Source organism: Camelus bactrianus, chromosome 4, assembly GCF_048773025.1.
Source record: "Camelus bactrianus isolate YW-2024 breed Bactrian camel chromosome 4, ASM4877302v1, whole genome shotgun sequence".
In the NCBI taxonomy this organism is placed as follows: Eukaryota; Metazoa; Chordata; class Mammalia; order Artiodactyla; family Camelidae; genus Camelus; species Camelus bactrianus.
The window spans coordinates 75175222-75187821 of record NC_133542.1 but is presented as its reverse complement, the minus strand read 5'-3'; the positions used below and the strand labels follow the sequence as shown (position 1 = coordinate 75187821).

The following is a 12600-nucleotide window of genomic DNA, read 5'->3' as shown; positions in this document are numbered from 1 at the left end:
ATTTCGTGTATTGACCAGAGGCTTTTTGGAAGACAGCCCAATGGTCAGGTGGAAAGGGAAAGATGGGAAGTCAATGACAGATGATCCTGGGGCTGATCTAGACCGAAAGCTCCGGACAACACCCTTCGTTCTGCCATGGGTGAAGGAAACGTGAATCCTGCGGAGACCGCCCTCCTCAAGTTTAAGGGAACCTCTAAGGACCCCCAGGTGAAGTGGGCCACCAGCCCACACTCAGTTCCAGACATCAGCTTTTACTGGGCGCAGTTCTCCTAGGCCACACCTCTGCCACCAGATCTGACTGCCCCAGTATTGCAGTCGGCTGCCACATGTGCCTTGTGTCTGTGGCTTCACCCTAACAACTGTTTGCTGTAGTTCCTGTGAATTCACCTTCCTAGCTGGGCTGGGTCTAGGCCCCTCCCTCAGAGAGGGCACAGGCAGCCCCTGGTGTGTCAAATGGACAGGGTACTGAGTGACCAGTGGGCACCCTGCCCACCAGCCCCAGTCTGTGTGGTGCTGGTGTTGGTGTGAATCTCACTGTCTGGTAACCCCTGGCATCCAGGGTCTTGGAGCTCATGGCCAAGTTTGTGTAGTTTCTATTGGGATTGCCCCAGGTGCCTGTCCTCCTGGCTGCCCTAGCGGGGTGGGAGAGGGGTTGTGGCCTGAAATCTGGGTGAGGGGGAATGTTGTGTTGGGGAGTTTGTGAATGTAGAAAGTTCCTCAGGCCAGAAGCAAAAGTTAAACGCGGCAGCACCTGGAGCCAGAACCTGGGCTGGAGGCCAGTGGGGCTGGAGAGCCCGTGGCCTGGACGCTGCCTTCTGGGAGGCTGGGAGCAGGAAAGAGCTGGAAAGGCAGGGTGGAGCACCCGCTTGGGGCGAATCCCCAGCCTTAGGGCAAGCCTGGAGCTCAGGGCGGAGCCGCCCGAAGCTGCCCGCCCAGGCGTTAGGGCGGGGAGGTGGGGGGTGGGGAGGTAGCGGGGGAGCTGAGGACGGCGGGCGGGGCGGGGGCGGTGGGCGGCCACGCGCCTTCTTCAGCACCGCGGACAACGCCCGGCACAGAGGCTCCGGCATCTAGCCACGCGGCGCGGACAGGGACACGGGCGGCCCCAACACGACAGGGCCCTCGGGGAGCTCCAAGCCCTCCCGGGGCAGCAGAGGAGGAGGGGTGGGGGGGACGCTGCCCGAGCCACTTGGGCCCTGCCCAGCCCTGCAGCTGCGATGCTGCTGGAAACGGATCTCGAGGGCAACCGCGATCGGCCTGGGGTTCCCGCAGCTGCCGCTGTCTGCACCTTTGGCGAGACTAGGGGTAAGAGCCCCGCGCGCCCTGTAGCCTTCAGCCTGGGCAGGAGGACACCGAGGGGAAAAACGGCAGGGGAGGCAGAGATGAACAGAGGGACAGCTGGAGGAAGGGGTGCAGCGCACACAAGGCAGAGGGGGAATGAGTCTGGAGAGACCTTCAGTGGGACATGAGAGACAGGAACAGGGGCATGGGGAGGCAAGGCTGGCAGATCCCATAGTGGGCACAGGGCCTGGAGCTTCCTGCGGTGGTTCAGGAAGCCTGGACTTGCACTAAAGTGTCTGTGGTTTTTTGTGGAAAACAGAAGGGACCTTGTAGCACTTCTAGTGGGGAGAGGATGGGACAGAGCGAGGTCTGCCGAGTAAATCCAGAGACCCCATGCCCCTCAGCTCCCACACAGCCCAGCTCCAGCCTCCCCAGCCGACCCAACTACACAGCACTGAGACCCCTGGGTTGGGTCTCCTGCTTAAACTGCCCTCCCCAAGGGCCATTTGAGTGCCAGGGACGTTGGGAAATAATGGAGGCATTGTTGGCGGGTCGGCCAGATGCTGAGCGCGTGGGCCCGCCTGCTGCTTCCCCAGTCAGACCACACATGGCTCATTTCGGGAAGGCCTCTGCAGCAGCTGACACTCAACGGCCGGCACCCCAATGCACCCAACACACACTCAGCTCCCGGCTTGTACATCCTTGCCCTATCGTTCTAGGGAACAGGTGTAGTGCAAAGTGAAGGGGCAGGTGCTGGCCTCATGGGCCTTTGCTCCAACTGTGAGACACTGGGTCTGCTTGGAGCTGGGAGGATCTGTGCTTTTCCTGCCCGGGTCCTTCCAGGCTGGCCTCTGAGTTAAAGTGTACAGACCAGGAGACTAAAGGCCAGGCAGAGGCAGGGAGAAGGTGGAGCTTTCCTGCAGGGTCCCTGGTAGAGCAACCTGGAGGATAACCTGCTAGTCTCCCAATACTTCCCGGGGTCCTTGCTCTCGCCTTGCCAGGGGCCCACACTGCTGTGTCCTGAGTGACTGCAGGCAACTGGCGTGGCCTATGGTCAGGTGCTGTATGCCCTCTGTGGCAAGTACATCTCTACATGCAAGGATGGTGGGTTCCTGCAAGCTCACCTGTTTGGACTGGGGGCAGGGTATGGGAAAATCAGGCATGGGAGCTTCCTCCTGTGCTAGCAGGGGGTGCTGGGCGGGGGGTGGAGGGAAGTAAGAGTTGATCCCGGCTTTCCTAACTACATCCCTCCTGACCTGGAGTCTTGACTGCGTCCTGGAGTCCGAGCCTTGGACAGTGACTCGCCTTCCTTCTCTATGCCCGTTCTGGGCTGCAGTTCCAAGGCTGGGGCCCAGAAGCTGCTCAGAGCTGGAAGGGCTAAGGTCGTGTCCAGCTCCTGGTGGCTTCGCTGTTAGCCCTTGGGCACCACACTCACCCTCTCTGGGTCTCAGTTCGCCCTCGTGCAAATAGACATTGTGACCAAGTCTCCAAGTTCCGGCTCTCGAGCCGGAGCCTCAGCGGCGGCAGGACCCGACTCCCTCCCTGATCCTCTTCCTAGGACCCCAAGCCTACCCGCGCGCGTACACGCCCCGGCTCGGGTCTCAGGCCAAAGCCAGCGCTAGGGCAGAAAGCTTCGGGCCCCAGTCAAGCGCCCGCGGGCAGCTCTGGCCCGGCTCCTCCCCTGCCAGTCTCTGCCCTCGGGCCGGGTACTCGAGGTGGCGTCTGGGGACCGCCGTTCTCTGCGCCAAGGCGCTCAGAGCCGGCGGACACTCCCGGCGCGTCTCGGCGACCCCGGCCCCGCCCCGCCCGCGGCCCCGCCCCCTGGCCGCCCCGCCTCCGCGCGGCCTGAGGCTTCGGGCCCCTGGGCGGCCCGCGGGCGCAGCGCCCAGCAGCCCCGGGAGTCGTTCAGACGCCGATCCGGGGCCATTGAGGCCGTGGTCTTGCCGGGCCCCTAGAAAGTTCAGGGACGGAGAGCCGCGGCGCCGGGCGGCGGGACCCATGGAGGCGCGCGGGGAGCTGGGCCCTGGCCGGGAGTCGGCGGGCGGCGACCTGCTGCTGGCGCTACTGGCGCGGAGGGAGGACCTGCGCCGAGGTGGGTGCCAGGACCGAGCAGCTGCACTCGGGAGGGCGGACACCGTGGAGACCCGGAGGTCCTCGCTCCTTTCCCAGACTGGTCACGGAGGCGGCGGGAGCCAGGAGATGCGGGAGGGAGTGGGTGCAAGGGCGCCAGAGCAGCGCTGGTATCACGCAGGCTGGGAGGGCCCTCCAGGACCCAGGACGGGTTTAGGAAATCCTCTCCAGAAGAAGGTACAGAGAGCAACCATGGGTCCCAGTGACTACGGGGTAGGAGGGCTCCCCAAGAAGGCTACCTGCACCCAGACCCTCCACATTTTTCCAGGGGAAGAGAGTCAGATGCAGGGGCCAGTGTGGAGCTGGACCCTGGCCGTAGATCCCCCCTAGCTGGGGTCTCGGTGTCTGCACTCACATGCACCTGCTCTGTTGGCCCACTCAGGGCTGCTCCTCAGGACCCTTCTACAAGAAAGCCCCCAACTTCCTGGTAGCATCATTCTCGCCCCAGCGCCTTGGCTCCCTGTGAACGGGGACGGTTTTCTGCGGGCTTCCAAGCAGGTGGGACTTACAGGATGGAGATGGAAGTGGCCCTGGAGTTGTGGGGAGCAGCAGGGATGGAGCAGGTGGGAAAGGGGTTACATCCAGGCTGTGGGGTCCCATTCGTCTCCTACTTATTTATTTATTTCCCGACGGTTCCTGGGAGGGGTGGCCACAGGGGCTGGGAGGAAAGGGTGGGAGGGCGGAGAGAGGGAGGGGCGGCGGTCTTGAAGCCACCGGCTCAGGAGAGCCAGCGGGGATCGGAGGGCCAACGGGAGGTTCTGCTGGGCCCCGCCAGCGCTGAGGGTAGGAGACCTCACCAAGGCTGGAGTCGCCATGCAGCGTAAGGCCCGGGTCGCCAGGGCTTCGCGGGAGCGCTAGGGGCTCGGCGGGAGCGGCTTTTGCCCAACGCGGGCTCCGGGGGGTAGCGCGGCCAAGGCGCTGTCCGGGCCGCGGTGCTGAATTCGCGCTGCGCGGACCGTCCAGCCACCAACTCTAAGCCGGGTGTCCTCGCCGCCCTGCCATCGTTGCCCACGATGCGGGTCCAGGGCACTCGGCGAATCCCCAGACTCCGCACCCGGGGCCGAGGTTTTGCCCCATGCGGGATCCTTTCCTTCCCGTGTTTCCCGGGGCTTCGGGAGGGAGGCCGATCCAGTTTCTCTCAGCCTCGGGCTGAAGGAGGTCCCTCTTCCACCCTTCCACCCATTGTCAGGCTGGCCTGGGGCCAGAGGGGTTCGCTGCCAGCGAGGTGAGCACGGTGAGGTGGTGCGATATTTGTGTAGGTTCCAGCTCCTTCTCATGGCTCACTTCTCTCCAGAGTTACCTTTTCTAAATTAACAAGGAGTTCTCACCCCATGAGCATCCTGTAAAGCCCCTCATGGACCTGTGTCTCCTGAAGGCAACCGTTGTTATTTCCCCAGCCTGGTTTCTTTCCCTGGAGTCCTGCAGTCCCAGGGAGCAGAACCAGTGGGAACCCAAGTGTCTCTGTGGGGAGGGCAAACTGCCTACTGTGTGTCCGGGCATCCATGTTTGAGCACGAGGACAGAGGGTCTATGTGTCCAGTCCATTCGCAAGTACTCTCACAGCCGTCCAAACTCAGGGAGGGCATCAGTTTTTACTTTGGTGGCCTGCAGACAGGGCCATGGGACTGGGCAGCCACACCTACAAGGAGTCTCTAGCCACCATGATGCTTAATTGTGCAAGTAATGAGAGCAATTGGGTGGTGGATGCCCCACAACCTGCATGTGCCTGGCCTCCGGTGATGGAAAGGGGCTGTTGTCCACCCCAGCCTCTGAGAGAGCCCCTGGGGGGAAGCGGCTCATTTGAGCTCAACATGCACCCTTCGTGCACTGGAAACATGTTGCAATTGATGGTATCTGGCTTAATGGGGTGGCCTGGGCACCTTCCTGTTCAGGGCCATTTTTCTAAACCTATTTCAGTTGTCCTGAATTTTAGCTGCAGGCCAGGCTGTGGACTTCTGTACCATGCACTTTCCGAACTTGGGGACCTAGGCAGTCAGTGGTTCAAGTCCGCTGAAAAGAAGGTGTGCAGGGAAGGGGGTCTCCTGAGCAGCCCTGGTCCATGGAGCTGGGGTGGGAAGGTGAATTCGAGGCCTCTTGCTCTGTGTGGTTCCCATGACCACGGTGGCTCCTCCGCCTGCAGAGATCCCGCTGTGTGCCGGCTGTGACCAGCACATCCTGGACCGATTCATCCTCAAGGCTCTGGACCGCCACTGGCACAGCAAGTGCCTCAAGTGCAGCGACTGCCACACGCCGCTGGCCGAGCGCTGCTTCAGCCGCGGAGAGAGCGTTTACTGCAAGGACGACTTCTTCAAGTGAGCTGGGCAGCCCAGCTGCCTGGGAGGGAAGGGTCCGCCAGGCGCAAGGGAAGCAGAGAACGGGCTCTCCTGAGGGACTCCCTAGACCCCCACAATAACCCACTCTGGAGCCCTGAAAGCCCCATCTCCTGATCCCCTCCTGTCCTCCAGGCAGGGTACCCTGGAGCCTCTCCGCTGGCAGCTGGGTTGGCACATTAACAGTTTTTTAAGTAATTAATTTTGTGAATTATTGAAGCAGTCGTTAAGAAGATAACCCCAAATTTGTAGAACTCTATTGGACTTACTCCCTCTTCATTTTGGTCTTGTTTTTGTCCTTAATGCTGGGGACAAGGTGCCTCCCCCGGATAGGCTTCTGGGGTCTGAGGGACCTGTACCATGGTCTGGCCGTACCCGTCTGGATTCAGCTTCCCGATCCAGCACAGAGGCCGGCTGTACTCCCCAGGGCCTCCGGATCCCCTTCTCAGTAGTTCGTGTGGCTCTGCTGCGGCTGCCCGGCAGGTGACCAGGGGCAGGGCCAGGCAAGCCTCCCTCCAGGAACCGTTCTGTGCGGCGGCACCGCGCTAGCTGCTCTCCGACCCGCTCGGGGCGAAGGAGCCGAGCGCCGCGCTGAGCCGCGCCCTGTGCGTCCCGCAGGCGCTTCGGGACCAAGTGCGCCGCGTGCCAGCTGGGCATCCCGCCCACGCAGGTGGTGCGCCGCGCCCAGGACTTCGTGTACCACCTGCACTGCTTCGCCTGCGTCGTGTGCAAGCGGCAACTGGCCACGGGCGACGAGTTCTACCTCATGGAGGACAGCCGACTCGTGTGCAAGGCAGACTACGAGACCGCCAAGCAGCGAGGTCAGTGGGAGGAGGCGACGGTCACCGGGGTTGGCCTGGGCAAAGCCCACCCTCCCCTTTCCTCGTCTGCAAAGTGGGGCTAAGGCCAGTCCGGGTCGGGCGCGGAGGGATCCTCACCTCCAGCGCCCTCCGCGAAGTGCTCACTAAGGGGGAGAGAATTTAGCTTCTCCCCTCCTGACTGGGGCGGTGGGGGCAGGCCCACCCCCAGGCGTCGCAGCCGGAGGAGTTGGCAGGGACAAGGAGCAGAGCCGCTTTGGGGAAGTGGGGGTCTGGGGTCTTAGCAGCCGCCTCACTCGGGAGCGCAGGGCGGTCAGTCTGAATTACATGGATTATCACTCGGTTCTGAATTATTGTCCTAAATCCTTGACCGTGAAGATCCATCCCTACCCACACCCTTAGAACGAAGAGGAACCCTGGGGGAGGTGGGGCGGCGCTTGTCAGTGGAGGACCGAGGCTGGCGGCGCCTGAGTCCGGGTCCGGGTCCGCGGGTCTCTATCGAAGGCCGCTGCGGAGCCGCCCCTCGCCGGGCCCGGGCGCTCCCACCGCGTTTTCTCCATCGCTCCCAGCGCCCACGTCCCGCGTCCCGTCTCTGTCCTCCGGGGCCCCCCGGGAGGTCGTTGCGGGGGCGTCATTAGGGGCCCCGACGTCCGTGCCCAGAGAGGGTGGGACCGCTGGGCCGCCGAAGGAGCAGGCCCAGCCTCACGGCTTCCCTGCGGTGCAGAGGCCGAGGCCACGGCCAAGCGGCCGCGCACGACCATCACGGCCAAGCAGCTGGAGACGCTGAAGAGCGCCTACAACACCTCGCCGAAGCCGGCGCGCCACGTGCGCGAGCAGCTGTCGTCCGAGACCGGCCTGGACATGCGCGTCGTGCAGGTCAGCGCCCCGGCGCGCCCGCCCGCCCTGCGAGCTCTGGCCAGCGCGGGCGGTCCCCGTTCCGGAGCGGAGGCCACTCACCCGCCCCCGCCCGCAGGTGTGGTTCCAGAACCGCCGGGCCAAGGAGAAGAGGCTCAAGAAGGACGCCGGCCGGCAGCGCTGGGGCCAGTATTTCCGTAACATGAAGCGCGCCCGTGGCGGCTCTAAGTCGGACAAGGACAGTGTCCAGGAGGAGGGACAGGACAGCGATGCTGAGGTCTCCTTCACTGGTACGGCGGGCGGGGGCGGCCGCCTCACTCTCGTCGCCCTGAGCGGCAGCCCCGGAGTTGGGAGGAACGTTGGGTTGAGCAGTTGCAGGGAGCCTAGAAATCTGCATATCCTAGGTACTGGCCTCTTTAGCTTCACTTATAAAACATTCATTTATAGACCCTGTGGTTTGGCCACTCAGGACCACTGACCTTCTTCTGGATGGGGCCAGAACCCCTGTGACGCGAGGGCCTGTCCCTCAGCAGGCTTTGCCATGGAGGGAGGGTCTGGACCCTGTCTTTGGACACTGGCATCTGCAGAGATTTTTTAGGGAAGTGGCAGCACAGTTTCCAAGTGATGGAAAGTCCTAGATGCTTGGAGCTGGGGAGGCCACACTCCTCTGTGGAACCTGATCATCTCATTCACCCAAACCAGGGGGACCTCACCCCACCTTTTTTTTTTTAACAAACCTTTTCTGTTTATTAAGTATCTGCGTGATCTTGTCTCATCCTCACAATCCGAGAAGGTATATATTTTTATTTATTCATTTATTTAACGGAGATACTGGGGATTGAACCCAGGATCTTGTGCATGCTAAGCATGTGCTCTACCTCTGAGCTATACCCACCCCTCCATGATGTCCATCCTCAGAGAGTTTGCACAAGAGACTCTTTGGCTGCATTGTGACTTTGGGCTACTCACCCATCCTCTCTGGGTCTCAATTAACTTGTCTGCAACATTGGGGTGATGGTACCTGTGCTAGCCCTCCCAAGGCAGCCTTGGGATCATAGCGGGCTCTGACTGCACCAGGGAAGCCCAGCATTCCTTAGGTATTGGGTGGGGCTGAGCTGAACACACTCAGGGGTGGAGGGGTGAGGGCAGAGGGCAAGTTCTAAGAGCAGAAGAGACTTGGGCTGACCTGTTGTGTGATGTGGGGCAGGTCACCCCTGCAGGGGCACTGTGGGGGGCTAGAGGTAGTGGAGGGTGGGCACTGAGCAGTGCCTTCTGCTTCCACTGCAGATGAGCCATCCATGGCTGAAATGGGCCCTGCCAACGGCCTCTACGGCAGCCTGGGAGAGCCTGCCCCGGCCTTGGGCCGGAACTCCGGGGCCCCGGGCAGCTTCCCGCTGGAGCATGGAGGCCTTGCCGGCCCGGAGCAGTACCGAGAGCTGCGCCCTGGCAGCCCCTATGGCGTCCCCCCATCACCTGCTGCCCTGCAGAGCATCCCTGGCCCCCAGCCCCTCCTCTCCAGCCTGGTATACCCTGATGCCAGCCTGGGGCTCGTGCCAGCGGGAGCCCCAGGTGGGCCCCCACCCATGAGGGTGCTGGCGGGGAACGGACCCAGCTCTGACCTATCCACGGGGAGCAGCGGGGGCTACCCCGACTTCCCTGCCAGCCCCGCCTCCTGGCTAGACGAGGTGGACCACACTCAGTTCTGACTGCACCCCGGCTCCTACGAACACCGGACATGAGGGGTCTGGGCAGCAGTGCTGCCCCTGGCTGGGTGGTCTGGAGCCGAGCTCTCCTCTCCCAAAGCCCTGGACCTCTGAAGGATGTGGTGCCACTGGCGAGGGACAGGATGAGGACTCAGGGAGAGCTCGCGTCTGCGGAGTGTCCAACCGGGCAGCCCCTCCCTCAGGCAGAGGGACCCTCCCGGCTCCGGTCTGTGTGGCTCCTCCTTCTCCGACAGGGGCCGGCCCACCTGGTGTCGGCCCAGCAAGCCTTGTTTCTTAAGCAGATTTCTCCCTTTCTTGACCGATTAACTGAGAGCTTGCTGCTGTTTCCAGACAGGAAATGCTAGGAGGAGGCTAGGCTTCTGCTCTGTTGCTGCTGGGGCCTCTCCCCAGCCCAGACCAGCGCAGCCCTCAGGCTGGGAGATGCTTCAATTTCTAAAATTGAAACTAACACTAATTGTGCTTTCATTTCCCAGGCTCCATATGTCTGATTTCTGCAGCCCCCCACCCCCTGACTTTAGGTCAGAGTTGGGCCTCCTCTGTCCAGGCAGGAGGCAGCAGTGGGGAGGCCACACCTGTCTTTCCCGGCTCTTCCGGGGGCCTCCCTGCCACCACCTCCCACCTTCCCCAGGAGCCTCCTCACCCCTCTCCCCGGGGCTCTTCGCTGCCCTGGGGAGGAGCCGGGCTCTCTAAGCCCATCAGGAGCTCCCTTGCAGCCCAGACGAGGTTTTTGTCCCTGCCCCACCCACCCAGTCACAGCTGCCCCCAGGCCCTCAGCGTCCAGGCTGGGCCCCGCCCACCAATTTCGGTTGCCAAACAGCCTCCAGCTCCCCGTCTCCTAGCAGAGTGGGCTCGGACTGCATGCCGACTGCCCTGCCGAGCTGGAGGGTTGGACGACTTGCTGAAGAAGGCCTGAGCAGGGCTCCCCTGAGCTGCCCTGCCTCCTCTGCAGGGTGCTTTGCTGCGGCAGGCCAGGGACACAAAGGCCGGCTGCGTATGAATCCGAGTTACCCCTCAAGTCTGCATTCCAAGCTACCTGTTGGTTTTGTGAACATTCTTTTATTTATTCTCTAACCATCGGTTCTTTCCCAGACTTCAATAAATTTGTCAGTTACAGTCGATGGAAGGCCCATGTCTTTCCTGAGGCTGTGGGGGGGGGCTGAGGTGGGGGCAGTGCTCTGAAAGCCGGGAGGCCACGTTTGAGTAGCTGTTGGCTCCTTGCCAGGGATGGCACCTGGTGTGAGTTGGGCCCCTCTGTCCCTGGATCTTGGTCAGACTTCTGAGCACTGGAAGGAGATGTGGGAGAACAGCCCGTCCCCCCAGGGCAGAGGGGCTGGGCCTTCCCACTCCATCCCTGAGAGAGGCGGGTGCTGGGGCGGCCAGGTGACATGGCGGAGCAAAACTGCTCACAGCTTGTTACTGGCATCAGCAGGGGGAGGGGGACTGCTGGAGTCAACTGGCCTAGAGATTCATGGAACATGATCACGGGGGTCTCTCCAACTTGGATTCCAGTCCCAGCCATCTGCTAACTTGCTGTGTGACCCTGGGCAAATGACCTGCCCCCTCTGAGCCTTGCTTTCCTCCTGTGAAGTGGAGACAATGGTGACGCTGATGGGAGGTCCTCTCCACCTGAGGTCTACCCTACCCACCTCCTCACTGAGGACCCCTGGCCTCCTGGGGTTCAGGCTTCCGCCCGCTGAGAGTGGACCTGGAAGAGGGAGCCTGGCTTGGGCGGTGGGGAGGCATAAGAGGAGACGCATTTGGGGCCCCCCAGGCCAGCCATGAGGGCTCACCGAGGGCAGAGGCCTGGCTCTCCTGTTCTGCACTGGACAACGGGGCACTGAGGTGGGTGGGAAAACACATCCAGGAGAGAGAGAAGCTGGGTACCCGATCGGAGCAGAGGGTGAAGGATGTATTAAGGGTCCTCTATGTGGGAAAGGAGGAGAGGGAGCTTCCCAGATGTCCCAGGGAAGCCCTAGGGGGTTTGGTCAAGTTGTGCGCCAGCCCTACTGGCCCCAGCAGGGACAGCTCCCGCACAAATGCCTGCTTCTCCCCCCCCCCCCCCCGGACTCTGAGCATGTGGCCCCACCAGAAGGAATGTTGCTGGGGTCTCATATCTAATGGGGCAGAGGCATAACAGGTCGAGGAAAGGGGAGGCCCTCAGAAGAAAGGAGGTGGGAGAAGGGCTCCCAGTGCCCTTGTCTGGGGAGCGCCCAGGGAAGAGCTGGCACTTGTGATGAGCAGAAGTGGGGCCGGGTGGCGCAGAGGCCATCGGGACAGGTGGTGAGCAGAGGTGTGGCAAGTTTCCCAGGCTGTCCTGGGGGCTGGTGGTCAAAGGCCTCGGAATGCCAGGGGCGTGGCTGAGCAGCAGGTGGGGCGGGGTCCTAGAGGGAACCGCTTTGGACACTTTGGGGGTGGTGAGGGGCAACAGGCAACCCGGAAGGTAAAGTGTCTGAGCCTGGATCTGATTCAGGATTTGAGGAGGGGGCCGTGGAGGCCGAGGGCAGACGCTGTCTCCTCTGGCAGCCCTGAGGGGGGTGTAAATCCTCTAGTCACGCTCCCCCATCCCCCAGCCTGGAGACCTCCCCCAGGCCGCCTGGGACCTTTCAGGCGCTGACAGGTTAATAAAGTGCTAAGTGTCCCCTTGGGGCCCTCTGCCTGTTTCGAGGTCCCGGCTGCGCTGGCTCCAGCTGGCGGTGCATCAGGCAGCATCCGGGGTCCTAGGCCCAGCCCCCCAGGGCGCGGGGAGGAGAGTGGACCCCGCCAAGGCTTGCTAATGGAGGCTCAGCTGGATCAGACCCTCGGTTATACTGACAGTGCTCGTTTGCCTTCCTTGTGGGCCTCAGTTTCCCCATTTGAGCAGAGTTCCTGCTCTCACATTATTCCCACTGCCCAAGCAGATATGCGGGCTCCCACCTCCAGGTACCGCTCAGCGGGGCGGAAGCCCGAACACCAGGAGGCCAGGGGTCCTCAGTGAGGAGGTGGGCGGGGCAGACCTCAGGTGGAGAGGACCTCGGGCTGCAGGCCATCTGCAGGGGAAGGCAGATGTCCCATCTGTCGGCCCCACCCCAACTTATTTCCCATGATGGACCTTGTTAACTAGAGGGAAGCATCTAGGTGTGTGTCTCAGCCCAGAATGCAGCTTCCCAGCACCCCATCTCCCTGCAAAACCAGGCGGTGGGGGGGGGGCGCCCAGCTCCCAGCCCAAGGTCTGGCCCTGGGGTTCCAGCTTCGAAGGGGACCCGCCCACGAGAGGCCTTTGGGCCACGGGTTGGGTCGGGACGCTGTTGGTGAGGAACCGAGCAGGGAAAGGGCACTGTGAAGCCGGTGGGTGAGGGGTGGCGCCTGTCAGCCCAGGTCCCCGAAATTGCCTGAGCAGGAGGGGAACTGTGGGCTCCAGCTGGGAGGCACCCGGCGGGGACATGGGACCCACTGGAGCTTTTTTTGTGGGGGACTAGGGTTAACTTTT

The 12600-nt window shown here is 62.5% G+C and overlaps 1 protein-coding gene across 3 annotated transcripts; it reads left to right on the top strand.

Moving 5' to 3' along the window:
* The first annotated feature begins 1214 nt into the window (after positions 1-1214).
* LHX3 (LIM homeobox 3) lies at positions 1215-9207 on the top strand. 3 transcript variants are annotated; one of them, XM_074361445.1, is made up of 6 exons: positions 1215-1302; positions 5548-5719; positions 6356-6558; positions 7280-7431; positions 7529-7700; positions 8698-9207. In XM_074361445.1, the coding sequence occupies exons 1-6, from the start codon at positions 1215-1217 to the stop codon at positions 9114-9116; spliced, it is 1206 nt and encodes a 401-aa protein (XP_074217546.1). In that variant the 3' UTR covers positions 9117-9207. The 3 variants fall into 3 exon arrangements, with proteins under 3 accessions (XP_074217546.1, XP_074217545.1, XP_074217547.1); XM_074361444.1 differs by lacking the exon at positions 1215-1302 and adding an exon at positions 3277-3370; XM_074361446.1 differs by lacking the exon at positions 1215-1302 and adding an exon at positions 4222-4228.
* The last annotated feature ends 3393 nt before the right edge of the window (positions 9208-12600 follow it).